This window comes from Setaria italica, chromosome I (genome assembly GCF_000263155.2).
Source record: "Setaria italica strain Yugu1 chromosome I, Setaria_italica_v2.0, whole genome shotgun sequence".
Classification (NCBI taxonomy): domain Eukaryota; kingdom Viridiplantae; phylum Streptophyta; class Magnoliopsida; order Poales; family Poaceae; genus Setaria; species Setaria italica.
The window spans coordinates 39013240-39036571 of NC_028450.1; the positions used below are offsets into that span (position 1 = coordinate 39013240).

Genomic DNA, 23332 nt, shown 5'->3' on the forward strand with positions numbered 1-23332 from the left:
GGGTCTCACATTGTATGACGCAGGTAGGCATGGTACTGGTCCTTCCTCTCCATTTACATTGAGGCCCCTTTTTCCCTCTTCAAGACAAAAACCCCCCGCGGTTTTCTGAACTTTCGATATGTGGTGGCGGGTCTTTGTATTTTGGATCCCGGTGTCTTATTGTTCTAGGTGGGAAACGATATCCCCCCCCCCCCCCCCCCCCCCCCCCCCCCCAGCATAAACATTTGGGTTGAAGCGAGAGTAGCATCGAGCATATATGATTCACGTGGATGCACACCAAGAATCAGCATCGTAGACATTTCTGCTCGATCAAAGAAGACTCTCCGTGGAACACAATTTCATTATGGCAGAAAAAAGTGAACACAGAACTGTGATGTTCCAGGATTGTTAATGACCATGGCAGACAAGTGCTCTGGCTGGGAGGCGATGCCGAGGTGAGCCCATAATATCATTTTCTTTTTTGAATTGTTTTCCCAAGAATTGACCAGCCTTGGACGAAGTAAGATGGGATCATTCTATCCGGTATTTCTTTTTTGAAAAAATCTTCGTACCCCCAACCTATTGCATGTAGACGAAACTAGGTATTTTACCCCTCAACTTTGCAAAATCATTTACTTAACCCTCTCTACAGGTTTTGCATTGTGATTTTGATACCTTGGCGCACTGAGGTGGACAGGGGTGCTGACATGGGGTGGCTTACAGGTGGGTCCCATGTGTAAGTGGGCAGGTACAACGACTCCTGCGCTCTTTCCTTCCCCAACTTGAGCTGCCGAGACGGTCGGCGCCGCGGCTTCCTAGTCCCTGTTACGTCCCTCAAGCGGTCAAGCCCGCACCTCCCTATCCCTAACGTCAAAACCATTATGCAAAATTGGAAAGAGGGGGTTAACTAAATGGGGTTTTAAAGTTGAGGGGTAAAATATCTGGTTTTGTATATTAGGGGTGAAGTAGTCTATATGTAATACGTTGGGGGTTATGTAGATTTTTTTTTATTTTTTCACGTGTTTGGTTCATAAGCAAGGTGGGATACTGTTACAAAAGAATATTCCTCTAGATATTGCATGAGGAGATCCTACAAAATTGATGGAATGCAATCGTTCCATATCTACTTGGGATGTGAGAATGACAGTGAACCTAAGGTTTGATGGTGAGATGGAGTCATGGAGCCATCACATATTTATAAAAACATGGAGATATGCACAGGTCACCAAATAAGTTTAAAAAAACTCTGCATTTATAAGTTAGAAAATGTGAGAAATATATACAATACCTAGTTCAACCTTATTTGGAGCCAAAACGAAGAAGACGCAAAATATTGTAGCTTTCTTTAGCAAGGGAAAAAAAGCCGTAGCTAAAGAGCTAAAAAATAATTTCTAATTTTTCTCGGCCCAAGAGAGGGAGGAGGGCTCACTAGGAGGAGGTAAAGATACCGGCCCATTTTTATTTCGTAACCTTCCATACATGCTACATAGGAATAAGAAACGGGAACAAAAAGAAAGGTAAAAAAACGGGTGGGCGAGAGGAGGGGCATGTCTAATCAGCGCGCGACCGCCGGTACGCTCCCCAACCATCGATTTCAGACATGCCCCGATATACTACTTTTGGAAATCAAACATTCCGCATCTTTCCGTTTCTAGCTTTTCTCCTTCCACTCCGCACACGCACACCAATCGTTTTTGCGCGCGAATTTTTTTATCGCTCTGGCACTCAACGTTTTGATGCGCCCCATACCATTCTCTTTCAGGGGCTTTTCGAGATTCCCTTTTTTCTCTTGTGGCGAGCGATTCATTCGGGACCGTTGGAAACGATGGGTAAAAATGGGTGGGAGTCACGATAAAAGCTAGTTTTAAACAATATTTTTTAAATAAGCACAAAGACAAAGTATAATGTCTGATCTAATAAACAAAAAAGAATTGTGAATCACATGACAGAGGTCTTCTTTTTCTTACTCGATCCTGGCTATGTGTGGCATAGCCTGTCAATTCAAGTTTGCCCTGAAATTTTTAAAAACGAGAAACAAGTCAATATTTGTATATAATATATGAAAAACTATTGTCATATAAAGTTGTATCCAAAATTGGACATGCCCAATAATTTATGCACATAACTTATGCACACAAATATATATATAATATAATCCCTTAGCCTAACTTCATGACCTAACAAACATTTATTTACATACCTTATGCAGAAAATATAAAACAATTCTATCATTTTAATCTTATTAACACGAACATAATTTAATTGCATAACTTATGAACAAAAATAATGTGCAATAATCTCTTAACCTAATTTATCTACATAACTTATGCAAAAAAAATTATATGCAAATAATCTTTCGACCTCTAACTTATTCACATGACAAAAAATATGTCAAAATGTGAAAACAAACATTTTATGTAAGCTTATTGACATGACTAATATTTATAAGCATCACTTATAAGTAAAAAAAATATATAAAATGATCTATTTGCCTAACTTGGTGACACATACAAAATTTATGAACGTAACTTATACGCAAAATATGTATACATAATAGTTTCTTGTCCCAACTTATTGACATTGTCCTAACTTATTGACATGACCAAAATTTATCTATATAACTTATGCACGAAAATGTATAAAAAATCTCATGGTCTAAACTTATTAGCATGACATAATTATGTCAAAAAAAAGTTGTGCGGATAATATTGTTCTATAAACTTATATCACCAAGTTATTACCATGACATGTAAGTTATGTACATCACTTATAAGTAAAAATATATATATAAAAAATGATCTATTTGCCTAACTTGTTGACACATCCAAAATTTATGAACATAACTTATGCGCAAAATATGTATATATAATAGTCTCTCGTCCCAACTTAATGACATTGTCACATGACCAAAATTTATCTATATAACTTATGCACGGAAATGTATAAAAACCTCATGGTCTAAACTTATTAGCATGACTTATTGACACACAATCATTTGGACAAAATATTTAATACACATAGGTACCTTTGCACCGCACGAAGAAGCTTTTGTAAGTTATGTGCATTACTTGTTGAAGCACTCTCGGACATTACTACTCACTACTGGACATTGGCTACTTTTACTAACTATATAAAACTGTTGGACCGTTTGTACTGAGCATTAAACAAAAGGTGCTGAACATATATCCTATGAGCATACTCAACATTTTTTTGTCCACATTCCAGAAAAAATATATCCCCGCAACTGCAACATGAATATTGAAAAAAAGGATTGCAAACCTAAACCTTCTCCCAAAAGGCTTTGATCAATAACTTATCAGTAGAACTTTTGTCAACCTTTAAAAGAACCTTCTTAGAAAAACTTCTAGAAAATACTTTGATGAGTAACTTATAAACACAAATACTATTTATAACTCTTAAAAGAAAACTTCTGTTAGCAAATCTTGTACTAAACTAAGCTGGAAAATTTATGAAGAAATCTTTTCAGAAAAAGCTTCTCAAGTGAAAACTTGTGTTAGTAACATTGAGAACTTCTCAAAATAACATTTCTAGAAAAAACATCGAAAATATGTTTTCCACCAATATCATGACTAGTATGTGATGATCTTTAATATTTATTGCTCAAGTACAATATACAAGGTGAGTTTCCCACAATATCATGACTAGTCTGTGCCAATCTTTAACCAATTATATTCGAGAGAATTTATATCAGTAAAAGTTATGCACATAAATTTAGTCACATAGTTATATAACACAAAAGGTATACAAAAACTATGTCACAAATTATGAACAAATGTTGTATAGCAAAATTTGCTATATAACTTATCCCTACACCTTTTTATGGACAAACTTTTTATGTAGACAAACTTTGGTGGCAGACTTTCACATACAACTCGACTGCTGGGAAAAAAAATTACTGGCTAGTTATTTTGTTGATAACTATTATGAATAACTTGTAGGTAATAAGTTTTTGTGCATAACTTTCTAGATAAACAGTTTTCTGTATAACTTAACTAAGGAACTACACGATACAAATATGTATATGGAACCTAGTGTGAAATCAACATTTAGAATATATGTCTAAGGTAGCAACTACCAATTCATCATGGCCGATCAAGCAAAAAATGGGGGGAACAATAAAAGTTGGATGTACAGCAAAAGCAATAAACCTAAGTGGCTAGGTCAAAGGGCACCGGCTCAAAGATTGACCAAGAGAGACAGAATTGGATAGCCACTCACCCCCAAAAAGTACAGTTCCTCCTGGACCATGACCGTGCATGGATAAACCTAAGTGGTCACACTGGTCACGTCCATGTCAAACCACAAAGCACCCCCGGGCAGTGATGACTTGATGTACATCATATTGCCTTGCATGCAGGACCAAAAGAACTGAACATCATCATCAGAGAACCAAAGTGCTCACTTGCTATATGAGTAGCATGCTACCGGGAAACAAGGTCTGGACAATCACATTCAAGAACTAAAACCTCACCTGCAAAAAAGTAACTAAACCACTATTCCCACATCAGATCTTCATGCTAATGCTGGTGCTGCAGACTCATCACTTGATCCATTATTGTCAGTATCATCCTCAGGGAAAACCTCCAAATACATATCAAGCGTATTAGTTAAAGTATAAGATTATTCACTATTCTTTGACCTTTCTGGAGAAATGAAATCAAAGACTGGAGAAAAATGAATGCTGAACCATTAACACAGTGCAAATGAGGACATCGATCATGCTGGAAAAGCTGGAAAAAAAAGCTAAACATGTAACAGAACAAACATTAATCAATCTCTAATAAAGAGTAGCTAGGGAGTCACTATGCCAAAAAGTGATGACCGCAAAGTGAAGGATTATACATTGAGATTGTAGACAGGGGACAGAATATTAGAAACTAAACAAAGCATCCTATAGAAGCCCTTTAACTATCGGTCCTGTAAATATCTAGGCATTATGCTTCCTATCAAACAAGAAAATGGAATGAACATGCTGAAGGCACACTCGGAGTGAAAATTGGAAAAACAGTAGGAGAGGATCACATAAGCAATAAGACTTTGACAGAGTAGCACATCATGATCGGTGCTTGGTGTGGTATCTAAGATGCAACCAATTAAATGCTTCTACAAGCACTAAACAGGAACCTAAAAAAATCCATACCACAATCGATCTACACGAATGGACTTGTAAGTTACTGTGCACGCATCCGCCTACACATCCATGCTCCAGCAGATGCTCTCTAGCTCTAACCTCCCTTTAACCTCGTCAGTCTTCACCTCATTCCTCTAAGCAGTTTAGTGAACTCCCATACCGACATAGTGATCTCCCTGATCTGCCACCTACGACATCTGCCATGCCCCCGCCCTTCATCAGTCTAGTGAACTCCTGATCTGGAGAGATGTAGATGAAATGGGAAAGGCATGTGAGAGGATAAGACAGGGAAGAGGAAGGGGAAAGGGGAGCAAGGAACAGTGGGCTCACCAGGGAATGCTTCCTCCGCTGCGGTCGAGATTGTCGAACCTTCCAGGGTTGCGAGTACGCTCAAGGTCGTCACTCTTTCCAAGCCCGCGGCGGCGCTCGGTGTCGACTTCCCTTCCACGGCCGCGTCATTGAGCTCCCGCAGTAGTGCCGAGTTCTCGCCATCGGCTCGTAGAAGCTTCGCCACTGCCTCGCCAGGGCTCCACTGCCTCCGATGCCTCCACTGCCTCGGCTGCCCGCTTTCTGGATCCGGGATCCGGATCGGCGGGAGCACCCCTCCACCCTGCAGGACGAAGATCTCGGGGATTCCTCTGTGGTGGCGCGCGGCGGCGGCGCGGGGAGCTCAAAGGTCCCCGACGGGTGGCGGCGATAATCTCGGGGCCCTTCGGCGACGGCGATGAGGGGATTAGGCGAGAGAGACCGACGATGAAAGAGAGAAGAAAGAGAATGGGAAACGGAAGGGGGTCGCGGGGAGAGAGCGAGCGCTAATTTTCTATGGGGCCCACATACAGTAATGGGAAAGGACTCAAACAGTACAACACCCAAGTGCCATATAGCAATCCGAAAAACATATGCCGTACGATGCCTGGACAAAACGTATAGTAGAGATTCATATCTAGTGACAAAAATTAGTGCATATCATTATTACCCAATTATATTAATGCATGCCCCTCATCCTTTCTTGTTTCTGGATGAAGCGCTTGAGCTCTTATATAGGCGGTAGTTATCACGCACGGTACAGCAGTATACGTATAAGCTAAGGAAAAATTTGCAGATCAAATAATCTGCTAACGCTCTTCGCTGCCAGAGGCACGGATTCAGCTCAGATCTTCTCCCACACCGCGTAGCCATCGCCGTGCGCCGTGACATGGAACCCTTCGGGGATCAGGTGCTCGCAGTCGAATCTGGACCCGATCTTCACGATGACCTTGCCGTCGATCTCAGCGAGGTAGAGGTCGGCGTCAGCCTCGATGATGTGCAGCTCGCTGTCCGGCTGGATGCCATGGCGATCCCTGATGGACACCAGGTGCGCGATCTCGTTCTTGAGGCCCCAGTCGAAGAAATGATCATAGAACTGGTGGAGAAATCACAAAGAAATTTTCTTCAGCTCATCACGAGCATGCACGGCAAATCTAGAGCTTTGGATAACAGAGATGCGATGGGCGATGGCTTACGATCATTGGGCTGCCGGGGTGCGTGAGGATGTAGGCGTAGCCCTGCATGACCTTGTCGGCGGGGAAAGGCCACATGTGCTGCGTGGAGCCGGTGTCGTGGTTGTCGATGAAGGTCACGGCCTTGGCCGGCCACCACCCGATCAAGCCGGGCGCCTTGCCGTCGGCGCCGCGGAGCCGCCACAGCTCGCCGTCGACGGCGACGTTGAGGATGCCCTTGGTGGTGAAGTCGAACGTGGTGGCGGGGCCGGACCTGCCGACGCGGTCGACCCAGTTCACGAGCTCCTGCCGGTGCGCGTTCTGGTCGTAGTACGGCTTGCCGTCGCCGCCGTAGGCCAGCGAGGTCCATATCTCAGCGACGGCGAAGCAGGGCTCGGTGTTGTCGATGTAGACCTTGGCGACGTCGGCGGAGTAGCCCTTGGCGAAGTCGAGGCGCCACGCATCGAAGCCGATGTCCGTCTTAAGCCAGTTGAGCCAGCCGATGAGCTCCCGCTGGACGCGCGGGTTGAGGTGGTCGATGTCCGGCGCGCCGCCGAAGTCGGCGCCGGTGTCGGGGTTGCCCGTGCCGTCGGAGTAGGCCCTGTCGTCGCTGCAGATCATGTGGGGGCCCCAGTCGAGGCGGGAGTCGGGCGTGCCGCCCTCGAACATGCAGTAGATGCCGCGGCCGTCCTGGTGCTCCGCCGTGCGGTGGTTGATGACGATGTCGGCGATCACCTTGACGCCCTTGTCGTGGAACGCCTCGATCAGGGACTTGAGCTGCGCCTCGTTGCCGTACCTGGACGCGTCGAGATCGTATAGGCGCCCCGGCAGGTAGCCTTGCTCGGCGAGAGAGTGCGACGCCGGAGGAAGCCAGACGTGGGTGATGCCGGCCTCGGCGATGTCATCCACCTTGCCCATCAGGAAGTTGTACCATCCTCCGTTCTGCTTCCACGACTCCCAGTTGAAGCCCTGTTGGTAGCAAGAACTCAAACTCAGTCCAAACTGTTACAGCACCGATGGTGACAGTGATGAGCGACAAAGATCCTACCTGAAACAGGACCTGCCCAGCCGCCGAGTTGGACGACAGGCCAAGAAGGGCGATGAACAGAGCCAGTAACATGCCCTTGCTCGCCATGTTTCTTTAGCTCTGAACAGGTGTGTCTCGGAACTGGAGCAGATGGCTGGATGGAGCTTTGCCGGTGTGTGTGGCCGGGTATTTATAGGTGATCATGCAGGACCGCCAGTGCTCAACTTGCAGCCCTTTTGCGGCGGCGTGCCTGAGCTCGAGCGGTGCTTTGGGACAGTGCATTAATGCGGCCTGAACGCCGCCGGAGCTTGTCATCGGCCGGTGAGCCCGTACCCCGTAGGCGACCTAACGGCCAGTGACGGAGCCCTCCGAAAGGCAGCACCGGTCAATACGTTTTTCAGTTCAACTTCAACCTCTCTCTCTCTTTACTTTTCGATTTCAGTTACCACTCTGCTGCAGTCTGCAGATAACGTGAGCAACCTTGAAGAAGAGTTCTGACGCGGATCGAGCCTGCGAACGGTTCTGACGACGCTGATCAAAATCGACTGCGAATTGCAGAGAACATCTGCGCGAATACGAGTGTTCAGAGCAGAAGAAAGAAGCCAAGGGTACGTACTGTGCAAGCAGTACTCACTTGTGGTAGCATCTACTGTCTACAAGTTCGTTTCAGGATATGGTGCGTCTCTCGAAGCGGATAACTCCAAGAGCTGCTCCAGTTTGAGCTTCGAGTCTGAGAATTTTCCAGCAGGCAATCTGAACCACTCGACAGCTACTCTACCCTACCATGCAAGTTTATCCGACCTGTATTCGTTCGAGAACCATGAATGATCCACGTCGATTTCTTGACGAGGATAACGCAGGGCACGGCAAAATTTGGCCGATTTAATTCGGTTGGTGCTCCAAGGAGAAAAGAAAATATGGAGGGGCCTTGCCCTGCGGTTGCAACTCTCCGCATCCTTTTCGTATCCAAAGCTCCTTTTCCTGCTCATTGCTCAAGCTTTTGTATACGCACACTCGCTTTTGCCTGAGATGCCATTTCAGAAGCGAACCCAACCAACTCGAGTAACGGATTACTGGAATGCGTACATGAGTTTTTCCTCGATGAATAGAGAAAATGTGGCATGCATAAAAAAAAAACCCCGAAAAAGCTCACGAAGACCAGACCAGAGTTTTTTTTTAAGTATCGCAAAAATAATGGAGACGCGATAAATCGAACCCCGCGCCTCTCGCATGCGAAGCGGGCGCTCCACCATATGAGCTACGCCCCCTGGATGCTGAAGCTTTGCCTAACAATTTACTAATTCTATAAATCGAGTATATTATGAATATTATATCCATCCTTTTGCACTTCCCACTTTAGGATTGAAGAGTGACGTCATTTTTAATTCTATGCTCTAATTATTTTTGACAAGAAGCACTAAGAGATTTTTAGAACATGAATCTTATATAATGTGTATCCATGTTCAAGTCAACAACTCAATATAATAATCGATCAACCTGTGCTCTAATATGGGCCAATACTTTTAGAAGACCTTAATTAGCTACACGTTTGACATGGCAATCCATATGCATCGTTTTATGCATATATACCTTGAGTAAATTTTTTATATTAATAATAGTAGAGGTGAATAATATATAAGTACATATTGGACTACTTTGGGGATTTTTTTATAAATTATAAGAGGTAGGTATTAGTTGCAGATTTAGATGTTACTTCGATTTTTTTAATAAAAGTGGCTGTGGGTAATCCAGGTGCAGATTTAGAGAGAGGTAGGTAATTTAAATATGGATTCGTGAGGTTATTTTACACTAATTTTATGATAATAGAGGTGGATAATTCTATTATGAAATTACATAATATGACCAGGGACTATTACTACCAATGATTACTAGAACCTACCACATTGCTAACCAGATGTTTCTGTTTTTTAAGAGAATTTTTGGATTTATCCTTTTTCATAAAATGTTGTATAGATTAGCCCGAAGAAAAAATATATTTAATAATGGTTTACATGTCATTACGTCTGGTTTCGGTGGCCTTGTAACCTCATTGGTTATTATTCATGGTGGTGTTTCGCTTTGTTGGTCGCTTCCATAGTGTCCGTGTGTGTTGCTTTTCAGGTGTAATCTGCTGCTTCTCTATTAGTGCAACCACAATGTTGTAAAAAGATGACCTTAAGCAATAAATGCTAGGGTAATAACCATTGTGAGGCACACCTCAAGGAAAAGGACTCTTAAAGCTAGCATTAAGGTGTGGGCGTGTGGCCTTAAGAAATAAAAAAACTATTTCTCTCTCTTCTCACCTCCCTCTTCTCTCACCTGTGGTTGAATGTGGATGGCATTTTTTTATTGGAATAGTTCCCACGTTGTACTGTAGCAACTTTAAGCATTATGGTAATGGCAATAGTTATAGCCATCTGACACAAAGATTCCACCTTAAGATCACATTGGCAATAACCATTGTTCATATGTCCTCTAAAACTCTAGCCGATTACCTTTTGATTTTGGGGAAAAAAACATTTCTAGACTGAGATCAAGAAGCAATTTTGCAATTGCACGTGCTATCCAACTAGTTGGCATACAAAGTTCATCACATCGCCGGCGGCCAATAGCCATGGAAGAGCCATGCATACTCATCATGCCTCCACACCATGTCCAGTCGCTAATAACTCGAGTTGTAGTCCGAGCCTGGCAGCCTGCTCACCTCGATGACGCGTCGGTTATCTGAAACTCTTGATATGTTAATTATGCTGTCAGATATCTGAACTCTTAATTTGCTATTGGTTTTCTGCCGGCGATGATGCTTGTCAGTTGATAGCAGCATCTCTAATTGAGAGAAATTTCGAAAATTGACCCTAAATTCGAAAGCCTTCCAAAATTTGATACACTCACCCACATATCAATGACTCAGAGTGACCCCACGTGTCATTGTGATATGAATGTCAAATCTTAAAAGATTTATGAGTCATTGTGATATGAATGTCAAATCTTGAAAAGTTTACGAAAATATTTCTATAACTGCAGACTCCTCGGTGAGAGATGAAAACAGTCAGGAAAATGCCCTAATCTTCCCGTTGCGCCTTCCAAACCACCTTCCGAGTTCCATCCATCCTCCAATGGCTATCTCCCTCCCGGACTCACCACTGTCCAAGCCCCAATGCGGCTTTCACCCACCCCAACCCTGTGAGCTGCCGCCGCCGCTTCTCCCCACTTCACCGATCACCGCTATGCCCTCCTACATCGGCGTCGTCATGCCGCAGCAGTCGTCCTGCGCCTCCAAGCTCCGGAAGCCTACCTCGTCCTAGTCCCCTTTCCCCGTGACGGCGCCCAAGCCCAAGGCGGCGAGGAGCTCCACGCGCCGCCGCAACCCACTCTCCGACCTCAACTCTAGGGACGCCTCCGCCGCACAGCAGAAGATGCTACTACCGCCGCGGCCGCCGGAGAAGCAGAAGCGGGAGCTCGCCCGCCTCCAGGACCTCATCTCCCGGCCTGGGGCTAGGAGGCCCGATCGGCTCCCGTTCCCAGATCAGGAATTGAGAACCTGCATGGAGCGACGCACCGGGCAAGAAGCGCGGAGGCGGGGGATGGAGCCGATCGGTGGGCAGAGCAAGAAGACATAGCTGGCCGTCGACAAGAAGCACTGGCCAGTGAGGTAGCTAGACCAGTTTGAGGCCCGGACGCTGGAGAAGAAGGCGGTTTCGGGGGCCACACTATCATCCGGCGCGACTCCGCCGGTCTACGCGTCGATCTCGCCCGAGGTGGCGGCGGCGTGCGGGTCCGCGATGTCGGCGTGCTTCGTGGCGGGCCACCACATCCGGCATGGCCACCACGTCCTACCGGGTGTCAGTGACCGCCGCAAGTGCCGGTCGAGGGGCATCCTGGCGATCACGGGGGAGGGGCTGACTAGCGAGGACCTCAACACCGAGCCGTACCGTGCGTCTATCCACTGGTTGTCCTCGCCGTCGGGGGCGGAGGCCGGGACGTGCTCGACGAAATGCAGCAACGAGGAGGCGTCGGTGAACTGGCTGGTGTCCCCGCGCGATGAAGGCAGGGTGGACCTGCTCAAGGATGAGATCTTCGTGCCGAGGTGCTCCTCGGACTCAGAGGACACATTTTGGTGGTTTCTCCCCGGATTGCATGGGGTTGTTAGGCTCGCCGCTGCTTGGCGGGCTGCTGGACTTCGGCACACCGGCGTCGGACATGTCCGGGACGACGTTGTCCTCAGGTTTTCTCCCCGTGAAGAAGACGCCGAGCAGTGGCGATAGCATTAGTCCCTTCTCGCTTATTGTCAAGAGGGCGTCGGAGTCCTCTGCAAGATTACGCAGTTTGTGTGCCCAGCCAAGGACCCGGCAGCAGCTACCGGTAAGTTGGAAGCGGATCCGGCAGCAGCTACCGCAGTGACTCGGAAGCGGATCCGACACCAATGTCCGGTGAGTCATGACCTGAAAGTGTCAGCAGTGACACGCGGTCAGGATTGGCAAGAACAGGCAGTCGTCCGATGAAGATGATGGATCCTGTGCTGGAATGTCTTGAGATGATGAGTTTGTCCCCAAGGCCCGGGGATGATGACTTTGATGGAAACAGTGCGCTGCCTGCACCATTGCCTGAGCTTAGTTTCCAATTCGTAGGAGCTCTGATGCCTTTGGAATCCATAGACTTCTCCTCTTTTAAGAGGTCTCCACGTGACATAGAATTGAAGGGGAAGGAGACAAGTTTCTGGAAATCGGTCATGGCAGAGACTCGGATCTCTTGGCGAGAAGGGCTCGGTAGCAGAATGTTTGATATTGACGACTTGGATTGCTGCAAATGGATATCTGATGATGAAGATTCACCAGTGCTTTTGCACAACAACGATGCTTTGCCTGATGGTACCGATCCTTAGCCAGGTGGCCAGCAACCGGGAGCTTGTGGCTTTGGCTCTATTGAGTTCAGTTGCATCGGTGATGAACTGGACAATGATAGCAGCATGCCTTCTACAAACCTAGTTTTAGTTGTCGAGTCCATGAGAGCAGAAGGATTCTAGCTTGTCTCATCCGACGATTCTGATTGGGCTCTCCTTTACAAGAATCACTCGTTTGAATCATGAGATGTCTAAACTCTGAACTGCGGTGGGGTTTCTCTATTCAGATGTTGTGCACCAATTGTACTACTAGAACCATCGCAAACACATACATTTGTGTTTTCCTTACCCTTGTACCTTCTCCAGCATTTCAAGTTTTGCTTTACATTCTTTGGTCATACATGTAAACCACTTGTCGGTATTTAAATCCGGTAACCTACTAAGAGGGATGCCCGAGATAGTATTTTGGTTAGTGGGGCTTGTCGAGATCAATAACTTGAAGGTAAACACAAACACACGATTTAGACAAGTTCGGATCGTTAGATTGCGCAATACCCTACGTCCTGTGTGTTGGTTGGATTGAATCGCTTTAGAAGGGTTCCTGCCTCACCTTATATTACCGAGTTAGGATTACAAGTCGGTTGGTTACAAAAATACTAGCTGGATACAACTAGAGGAGTTCTGCTCTTATTACAATGAGTACTTTTCTAATCCTCGATTAGTTTCAATTTTTTTCATGTAGACTACACCATCATGTGATATGGTCTCTATGTCAGATGTGTCTCGGTGTCCAGCCCTATATTTAGGACTGTTCAAACCTTAGAGTCCATAGATGTATGTACGACAAGCTTCCGAGTACTTTTTAGTCAAATGCAACAGTTCCGGGTACTCTTGTAGACTTCACCGACTAGTTTTTGGTGTTCTTCGAGTACTTCATTTGATTGAATCTTCAAAGGTACCCAAAAACTGTCATGCGGCTATAATGTGCTCAAGCCTCTTTTAACTCAGTCTCATATCCTTCAATGTTGAATTTTATATGGAAGTGCGATGAAATTCACACTTCATATTGAGTAGCCCTTGAGCCTTAGGTTGAATCAAAGAATCAGGTTGAGGGTCAATCTGTAATTCGCATCGCTTTCCTGTTAAAACCCGGAGAATTTTTTTTTATTGACGGACACGTGGCACACAACCCCTAAGCCTTTAACTGACTAGTTTGGTGGGTATAACGGTCATCCTTTGGTCAACGTGACCATCTTTGGAAGGAGATCTTATCTCCTTCTGAAATAAAGATAATTGCCAATCAGGTGTCTGAAATTCTAGGGATCCTTTAAATCAAAATCCCTTTATTTGCGCAGTTTTTACCGTTCCACAGTTATAAATAATGGAGGAAGTTATCCCATCCATTTTACCCTTGCCATTTGACCTTCCAACTTCCACAATTTAGTCCTAGCATCATCGCCACATTCAATCTCCAAACACTAGTGCCACTGTCCCCCCACCAAGCAGCCCCCGAGCGTATGCAATAGAAGAAGATCGTAACATCAAGGATGGGTAGGAAAGCTGCTGTGTCCAAATTAGGCAAAGGCGAGAAGAAGAAGACATCCGATAAGAAGAAAGAGCCGCAGTTGCTGGCACCCAAATATGGGAAAACCGATCAGATCGCATCGCCAAATCCCATCTGTGCCTGGAAACAGTCAACTCTGAAGGAGGAGGATATCAAGGTGCTCGTAGCCGCCAATTTACTCCAAGCTTAGGATTTCATCAATTGGCAATCTGCATATGGCAACGCTTGCCATTTGGATACCTATCCTGATAAGACGGTAATATTTCCTCACTTTATTAAGCAGGGTCTCGTATTGCCAACTTCTGATTTCTTCCGAGGCTTCCTGGTTTCTATAAGTTGGAGTTTCTTATTCAACAATTTGAGCCATGTGAGTGACGCCGACTCCATGCAGATGGGGAAGTAGATGACTTTGGTGTTGTCATTTCCTCCAGCTGCTTGTACCGACAGCGAGTAGCACCGGAGCCATTGGACTGGATCCTGCTTGCCATCATACTTGGTGATACCTAGGGATTTGAACTTTTTAGGTAGAGCTGTCCTCCTCACACATCTTGAGAAGGTGGGGAACTCGTCAGTATCATCTTCTAGGTGTTCGACTTCTTGCTCGCGCTCGTGGTGCCGTCCGTCGATGATGGTATGGGCGTCGCGGCTGGTGTTGATCTTGTTGTGGATTGCGGAGGTCTTCTACTGAGCGTTCAGGCTTTGGGTTAACCCCACGAGGGCCACAGCCTCCCGAGGGTCCTGCCCGACTACCTTTAGCTCCAACTTGACTTAGTTTGACGCCTCCGAGTTGACTTGGTCTGGATGGAGGACCTCTATGGCTGCTGCCATGTTGAATTCACTAGGATAGGGAGCGTTGGACTGGCTGTATCGAATTTTGCTGATCGAGTTGTTCATATGCGAGTTCCGCCAGTTCAGCCAATTGTCTTATGTACTTATTCTGAGGCATCACGTGAATGATGAGTTTGAACTGCTTCAAAGGTGTTATCCAGGTTTTGGATTGGTAAATCCGCTATAAGGTGGCAGCGGCGCTCTGCTCTTGCGGCATTTCTTGCTCGTAGTCAAGTTCTTTGGCTTCAGTCTCTTCTTCGACAACGTTAGCGGTGAGTTCATCCTGCGAGACGTCATCCGGGTGACGTTCATGTTGCGGGTTTCTGTCCCGTTGCTCTTCTTCTTCGTTTGTTTGTCCAGTAATAACGTCGAAGAGTTCTCACTCTAGAGAGTGGCTTCCCGAGTTTGAAGTGATGACCTCCGTGGTGCTACCTTCCTCGTAGATGGGCTATAGAGGAGCTCCCTCCTGATACGGGAGTGTCAAGGTAGGCGACGAGGCACGAATCGTCATCTTTGGCAAGAGTGGGTGGCTTCATGTTGGGCCGGTAGACGAATCTGCCTTGGGGAGTTGATGTGATTATCATACCCTACTGCAGACCTGATAAATGAGTCTCCTCGTTCGGATCCGAGGAGTAGTTGAGGTTCTCGATCGTATCCGTATCGGATTGTGATATGGACATGGCAGCCTGAGAAATAGTGGCCGCGTTGTAGAGTCCGAACGGGAATCGACTCGGGTGGTAGTCCAACTCGCACGATAGCTTATGTGCCGGCTCATGAAAGTGAATCCGACTGGCGGAAGAAGTTGAGTTGAACTCGGACTCGTCCCCTAGCCTATGACTAGGTCAGAAATTGAAAATTCGCTGAAATTGTTGACGAGATTCTCCAGAGCTTGGCGCTGGAGCTTCATGGTTTGCTGCTTCTTCTCCGGGCTCGACGCAATGTGGCGGTGGAAATTGCAGCGTAGTCTGCGGTGCAAATCCAGGAGCCGAAGACAAACATTGTGCCCGCTTCGAATGCGACGATTAGCTTGATGATGACTTGTGCCATCAAGTTCGCTAGTGGATTCTCAGCGAGGTCCCCTACCTAGCACGCCAGTTGCCGATGTTTAAACCCGGCAACCTACCGAGAGGGCTGCTCGAGGTAGTGTTTTGGTAAGTGGGGCTCATTGAGATCAGGAACTCGAAGGTAAACGCAGATATACGATTTAGACATGTTCGGGCCGCTAGATTGCGTAATACCCTACGTGTTGTATTGAATCGCTTTGGAGAGGGTCCCTGCCTTGCATTATATTGCCGGGGGCATGATTACATGCCAGTTGGTTATTCTTCGAAAACGACTAAAGAAGTTCTACTCTTGTTACAACGAGTACTTTCCTAATCTTTAACTAGTTCCTGTCTTTCAATGTAGACTCCACCGTCCTGCGCCATGATTTTCATGTCAGATACGTTTCAGTGTCCAGCTCCATATTTAAGATTGTCCAAACTTTCTGGTGGATCATAGATGTATGTACGACACTAGTTGCAGTCCCTTTTAATTCAGTGGTCATAACTCAGAGAGCATCATGAGCACAGCAAAGCTGTTAATTTTTTAATCTTTGTAAACAATTCCTTCTGTTCAGAACATCAGTTCATAATTCAGTCTATTAACCGCGAGATGCTGGTTGTGGTTGCTTGTGCTGTTGAGATATTTGCTGAAAATCTGTTGCCAAGTATAACCCAGCTGGTGAAATTTAGTGAATTTATTTGCTCATCAAAAATTCTAAAGCAGCAGAGAAGAGGAAAGAACTGAATTCGCATGATGATTTTCTTGACCAAGAAAACAGTTTGCAAGGATTTATACTCTGGTTTCCTTAAGTGAAATTTCAGAAGCAGCAAACATTGACATGCCATCCGGTAAGTAAATTGGTAGATAGATTTGTTCCTGGAATAATCACTTCGGTTCATTTTAATCCAGTGGCATACATCGGTTCATTTTAATCTAGTTCGCCCCTCCCTAGGAGCATATTGTTATGCTCTGAGATGATATGAATCGCCATCTGATGCGAGCACCTGACATGTGGGCCCCACATGTTAGGACAGCAGCTTCTCTTCGGGCTCAGATAGGGTTCAGCTCCTCTGCGCCCGCAACGCAAAGCCCCTTGTTGGCTTCTCAGGGGAAGCATAGAGCAGCAACGAAGAAGAGTAGGGTGGCGATGATGGCTTCCAGGCTCCGGCTCCACCGTAAGAGCTCCTCTACTCTTCTCCCCTCTCTCTTCTTCAATTCCACTTGATGTTCCATGAATCGCAAGGCAAGACCTCCAATGTGGTGGCGGCGGCGGCGGCGGTGATGACTTGTCCCCGTAACTAGCGGTAGGGTTGAGGTCGAGGAATCGCAACGGAACAGGTTGCTAAAAAGGCTCTTTGCTTTTGTTCAATACATTTCTCTCCTGAACGAAGCCATCTTTCCCCCCTTCCTCCTCTTCGGTTCGTTTGCGTCACCGTCAAATCATTCTGCTTTCCCCTGGAAGGCTGGAAGGGGGCCTTCTAGGATTTAGTTCGAATTTGACCAAATCCAAGGGTTCTGGAAACGCCGGCCTGACCATCTCCATCTGGGGCGATTGCGTTCTTTTGTATCTTATTAGTATTATGTTTTCCCCAGAGCAGATAGGATTAATTCGATGTACTTGTTGTTTATTTTCGTAGTTAGACTGGTTGGGATCCGGCCAAGCTGCTATCCTCCTTCCCGTGCATTTGCAGCTGTCAGAGCTCAAAAGATTCAGCTCCCCAGGAAGTAAGTGTTCTAAAAATCTGATATATATTTACTTGCTCTTTTCTGATTTGCATCCATGCGTCAAGCAAGTGTGTGGTACTGTATGGGTACTGTCAAATTGATGAAGCTGGTAAATTGAAGTTGTATCTGGTGAATGGGGGCTTTGTCATTTGCAAATAAGATGTCGATTTGTAAGTTGGTCATTGGTCCACAAAATTCATCGAATTCTATTGTCGCATAGGCACCTAGCAAAAGCATATACATTATAATTATGATTATGTTAGAATATGTGTGGCTTCTGCATCCTTTAGGGTCATCATCTGTGTTTTTCTTTTACTTCTCTAGGAGAGTTGTGCCGGTATTGTATTTGGAACATCAATAAGCTTGCCATTGTGGTGAGAGTTAGAATATAAACTCACAGACATTTATTTAGGGTCACAATATGCGGGAATGTGAGCTCCTGGATATTTCTTGCTACCTTTTTTTTGTTAATTTGTTTCTTTGATCCGACTTTATTACTCCTGCTGAGTCAAAGCTTGGTTATACTTGTACCTATTTGTTGAGAAAAAGTGACATAGTTTCAATTAAAAGGGGTAAAGAAAAGAGTGCTAAATGCTTATGGTGTAACTTTTTTCCTTGAGACTATTATTTTCAATTAATAGTGTGTCTCACTTTCATTCTTCTCACACAGAAAAAGGCGACTGGATGAAGTCTGCTTGGAAAGGTTTCAACAATATAGTAGAACATACATCCAGTCATGGATTCTTCAAGGTTGGTTCATTCTTATGATGATTCTGTGCATTTTGATACTCTGCATAAATTGGTTGGATATATTACATATTAAGAATGCCTTCTTAAAAGAGCTAGCCAGATATGCTAACACTTGCTTGTTCTGGTGATCCTCTGATGATTATCTGAATTTAGGAAATAATTGGCTTTATATTAAAGGTCTGCATTGACAAAATCAGATCAGTCAGCACCCAAAATCAGGGTGAGCTTGTCAATGAAAGCTAGGTTTGAGGCACTTTCCTAATATGCAGTCATGGGCTCATGGCACTGCATATTTACTATTATCACTTCTCTGTTTATATTTTAATAACGTGTTATTATCTGAACACATGTGTACAACCTATGGGTTGCATTGGACATAAATGAGCATCTACAACACGCTGCTCCAAACCTAAAAACTGTCATCCAGTTTCTTAATGGGTGCTCAACACAAAGAAGCAGTTCCTGAAATATGTATAAGCAGTTCCTGGAATTATTTAGAAATTTGCCAACTTTGAACCTTACTTTGTATACAAAGCCATACTTCAAATTATCCTTTTTTATTGAACCTTCTTTATGTTTCTGTAGGTAAAGTCATTGTGGATGGAAGAGTTGTGAATAAAGCTGGAACACAAGTATCTGACAAGTCAGTCATTGAAATTAAGGCTGAAATCCCAAAATATGTATGTAGGTGATGCTCTAATTAATTGGCTTATGAATTATTGTACTTGGAAAAATACAAAATTACTCCTTTCTGAAGCTTACAATCATCCCCTTTTGTTTTGAAAAAAAAAATCAAATTCAGAGCGGGACATAAGCTTGAGGCAGCTATCAAAGAATTTGGTATTGATTGTGATGGAAAGATAGCTCTTGATTCAGGATTATCCACAGGCGGCTTTACAGACTGTTTACTTCAGAATGGAGCATCACATGTTTATGGTGTAGATGTTGGCTACGGACAGGTTTCATTACTTCGTTGAACTTATCTAGTTCCTACCACCTTATCTGTCAATTGCAGGTAGTTGCTGCTCACTGCAACACTGTCTCATTTTGCCCTACTCCATTTCAGGTGGCCGAAAAAATTCGTACACATGAGCGTGTTTCAGTGATTGAACGTACAAATTTGAGATATCTTTCTCAATTGCCACAACCAGTTGACTTGGTGACACTGGACCTATCATTTATCTCAATTCTATTGGTACTATTTAGTGTGCACTGTATTATCATTCATATTTAGTAGCCAGAAGGTTATTGACTTGGATAATATTTATAACAAAAATCGTATCATATAGCACAATTTTTTTAATAAAATGTATAACGTTTTTTACCTTATTGAAATGGTTCATTGCTTTTCTCTGTGCTCAATTCCTTTGTTTTTGTAGTAATGCTTCTTTGGTATAGTTAGAGTGATATAAAGAGCTAATGGGATTCGAAATTAACTTTTCATGAAAAATCTTTGCCAAATACTGTAAAGCAACCACAAGTCCACAACTACTGTACAGATGACCACACAAAATTTCTATAATTATTAGGCATGAGATAGGTTCAAGTAAAACAGTACAGTAAGGACATGCATTAGGAAAATGGAGTGCAATTGCAATATGAATATGCTGTTCTGTTTTTCATTTGAGGCATTTGCAAAATTTTAAATATTTGTTAATTTTTGCAAGAATACCACTCAGACAGTTCTGGTGGCATTTTGCAATTTTGTAGTGGCAAGCTTGCAATAACGGTTCAAAGTGTTGGAAAAGTTTGTATACATTCTTGGATAGTTTGTGTGCTGCAAAGGATTATTGGGCTTCAAATTCAAGTTATCGTGCCCAAACAAATGCACAGAAGAGCAGCACCAACTTTTAGATGTTATTAGGGATGAGATCAACTTCACTGAAGGAGTAGAGGAAAAAACACATTAGGAAAATGAAGTGCATTTCTCCCATGCGAATACGTGATGTATCTATTCAAATTGGCTCTGTTTTTCATTTCTATCTTTACCATGCATGTTTTTGAAGCTATAACAATCATAATATTTTTTTAGCACTCATTATCTGTACAACGTAGGTTATGCCTGCTGTTATCAAAGTAATGAAGATGGACTCTACATTGATAACACTTATCAAGCCTCAGTTTGAAGCTCGTAGATCACAGGTGAGATTGAATGGAAAGAGTGGTTCATTTTAGCTGGAGTTCAGCCTGATTGGTATATTTGCTGTAACAGTCATTATAAAATAAATCTTTTTTCATCGTGCTCAGGTAGGAGGTGGTGGGATTGTTCGAGATCCTCTTGTTCACAAAGAGGTAATAGTCCACTGCTTTGCTTTCAACCTTGTTCCTAACTTTCTATGATAATGTCATAATCATTTCATTGATAATTTATCATTTATCATTATTTTTCACTATAAATAGCTCTTCATGGATTTGGTGCTTCCTTGCAATAGCTTGCATGTTTACTTCTGGAAATTAATGATAAATTGGAATGTACCCAAAAAAATAAAAAAAAACTTCCATCAGAATTCAGAATCTGCTTTAACTCTGAATATTGCTTCCCCATTGAGTCATGACCTGGGAATCATGCTATGCTGATTATTCACTGCAGGTACTGGATAGAATAATTTCAGGCGTGGAAGAGTTTGGGTTCTGTAATAAAGGCTGGATCGAATCTCCCATAAAGGGTGCAGAAGGGAACAAGGAGTTTCTTGCATGCTTCCACAGGATCCCAATATCAGAATCTCAACCAGAAGTAGAGACAAAGACAGAGGCCGAGGCTACATGGTAGGGAATGCAGCTTGAAACCTGTAACCAAGGATGATATATCAAGTTATCAACAATCAGAACACGCCATAAAGTTCTGGAAGCTCTGCATGATGTCATGCTGGGAATAGGAAGTTCTGTTGATACAGTGTTAAAAAATAGGCCGATTATGGTCAGTGAGATACCTATTAGAGATACAAAATTGGAATACTTAATTCTGAACTTCAGGGGAACGCTTGCTGTTCCCCGGGTGAGTAAGAACAAACACGCAGAGCGTGGTCAGCCTTTTGTTCGTCGTAGAGCGTCGTCACCTGATTGTGCTATACATTATATACATACATTGGCCGGTCTGTTTCTTACTGAACACTGACTCGGGCAGTTTTTGTATGTAATTTGTTCAGGGGTCTCTCTTTCTCAAGCAAAATTCACAATAATTGTTGGTTGCAAGTGCAGCTCCTTTCTGATTCTGCTAATCTGAATCTCTGATCACCTGAACGTACCAACGAACAAACTGAGCACTAAGTTGTTGCATCATCTCTATTTGTAAATTCATTTTATATAGCGTGTTGTATACGTGGGGTTCTCTGAAACCGGCACAAGTTTACAGGCTTACTGCATGCTGTTGAGCCATCAAGCAAGCAGTCTTATCACAGCCGCTTCTTCAGAATTTCAGTGTGTGCGCAACTAACCAGTTCGTCTCACTCTGTATCACCAGTTGGAATGGGCACACAGATCATGCTTGCAGCTACCCAAAAGCTACCAGCCACGATTTATTCAAATGTACAGTGCATCACAGTTTCTTTGCGAACAAACCAGATCAAGACCTCAGAAGCAACGCCGTACCGATCGAAGCGCGACCAAAAAAAAGCGAGGAAAACTCGCACCAAGTCTCTCCTCATCCTCCTCCCGCTTCTTCTCCACCGCGCGCCAAGATGCCAGGCTGGGGCACCGGCTGCTACGCGGGGCGCCGCTGGGGCAGGCAGCGCGGTACCGGGAGGCCCTCGGGCTGCAGGTAGAGGCATTCCGGAGGCGCAACTACATGATCCTCGTCGGCGCCGGGGGCGTCATCGTCTGCGTCGTGCTGTGGAGGATCATGTTCGGCATCTTCGTCGGCCTATCCGAGGGCATGGCCAATTACGGCTTCCTCGCCCTTGACACCGCCATTGTCGCTTTCCCCGTGACCAGTGAGCAGCATCCTCGCCGACCTGTATATAGAAGGTCCGTCACCGTCTCAGGGCACCCAGCTCCCGAGGCGCCGCCGCCGCCGCCGTGCTGGCAGCATCTCCATGGTAGGAGCTTGGACGCGAGCGGCGCGCGCGGGGAGCCGGCGGAACGGCGAGGCGTAGGCGAGCGAATATCTACGGAGGCTCGCGCGGGACGCATGGCGGGGGTTAGCAGAGGTCGCCGGCGGCAGCTCGGCCTCGTCGCCTGCTCCGGCGCCGCCCCCGACATAATTTGCAAAATGCCCGCTGATTCGGATCGCGATTTCCTTTTGTAAATTACCGGATCAAGTATTTACATACACCCCCCTATTTTGGTCGCGATCCGATTCAGGTCCTTTTGTAAAAAAGGATTATATATTTGCAAAACGCCCCCTGATTTGGATCGCGATCCGATTTAGGGGTACATTTCGAAAATTCCGGATGGAACATTTTTAAAAGGACCCCTGGTCGCGGGGCCCGCCGCCGTCCTCCTCCTCACGTCCTGTTCCCTCCGAAAGCTCAGAGACCCCATCCTTGGATCAGCCTCTTCCCTACAACACGAGATCTCCACTCCTCAATGCTCTGGCAGCGAGATACATGCGCGCAGATCGCCGCGCCCATCGGCGCCAAGCGAGAAACCGCGGCCGGGCGCATGAGCGCACGCAGGCGGGGACGGTGGCGTCGTCTCCCCTCGGAACGCGGCCGTCTTCTCTGTTCACGGGACCCTTTTTTTTTCACCGCAAATAGCGCAGCTGTCCGGTGTTCCGACGGCGGGTGCTAGCTCCGCCGCGGCGCCATGAGAGGTGGAAGTGGAACAGAGCTTTCAGAAATGTTTGTTTTTTGACTTTTCCCATCTCTCCGTCCGCCAGACCTGACAATCGGATGGATTTGGTTCATGATCAATCGAACAATCAGATGAATTGGTCGTGGATCCAGCAATGCAGAGAGCAGTGGGGTGGGGGTGGCGGTGACCAATGCAATTCCTGTTCCTCTTCTTC

At 45.1% G+C, this 23332-nt stretch overlaps 2 protein-coding genes and 1 pseudogene across 2 annotated transcripts; 2 read left to right on the plus strand and 1 right to left on the minus strand.

Moving 5' to 3' along the window:
* Nucleotides 1-5158: 5158 nt before the first annotated feature.
* Nucleotides 5159-12722, plus strand: LOC101775324 (annotated as a pseudogene).
* Nucleotides 6076-7824, minus strand: LOC101776395 (alpha-amylase type B isozyme). The gene is made up of 3 exons (XM_004953966.2): nt 7658-7824; nt 6634-7578; nt 6076-6533 (listed from the first exon to the last, which is right to left on the minus strand). The coding sequence occupies exons 1-3, from the start codon at nt 7742-7744 to the stop codon at nt 6282-6284; spliced, it is 1284 nt and encodes a 427-aa protein (XP_004954023.1). The 5' UTR covers nt 7745-7824; the 3' UTR covers nt 6076-6281.
* A 4216-nt stretch (nt 12723-16938) lies between the features above and the next one.
* Nucleotides 16939-21579, plus strand: LOC101776796 (hemolysin A). The gene is made up of 9 exons (XM_004953967.3): nt 16939-17087; nt 17550-17637; nt 18308-18387; nt 18973-19075; nt 19190-19346; nt 19454-19582; nt 20443-20529; nt 20635-20679; nt 20978-21579. Exons 1-9 carry the CDS (start codon nt 17060-17062, stop codon nt 21155-21157), a joined length of 897 nt encoding a protein of 298 aa, XP_004954024.1. The 5' UTR covers nt 16939-17059; the 3' UTR covers nt 21158-21579.
* Nucleotides 21580-23332: the final 1753 nt, after the last annotated feature.

Coding starts and splice junctions, on each gene's coding strand:
- LOC101776395 (XM_004953966.2), bottom strand. CDS start 7,744: ATGGCGAGCAAGGGCATGTTACTGGCTCTGTTCATCGCCCTTCTTGGC. Junction 7,579..7,657: donor CTGGGCAGGTCCTGTTTCAG/GTAGGATCTTTG, acceptor TGCTACCAACAG/GGCTTCAACTGGGAGTCGTG. Junction 6,534..6,633: donor ACCCCGGCAGCCCAATGATC/GTAAGCCATCGC, acceptor TTTCTCCACCAG/TTCTATGATCATTTCTTCGA.
- LOC101776796 (XM_004953967.3), top strand. CDS start 17,060: ATGATGGCTTCCAGGCTCCGGCTCCACC. Junction 18,388..18,972: donor CCAGTCATGGATTCTTCAAG/GTTGGTTCATTC, acceptor ATGTTTCTGTAG/GTAAAGTCATTGTGGATGGA. Junction 20,530..20,634: donor TTGAAGCTCGTAGATCACAG/GTGAGATTGAAT, acceptor CATCGTGCTCAG/GTAGGAGGTGGTGGGATTGT.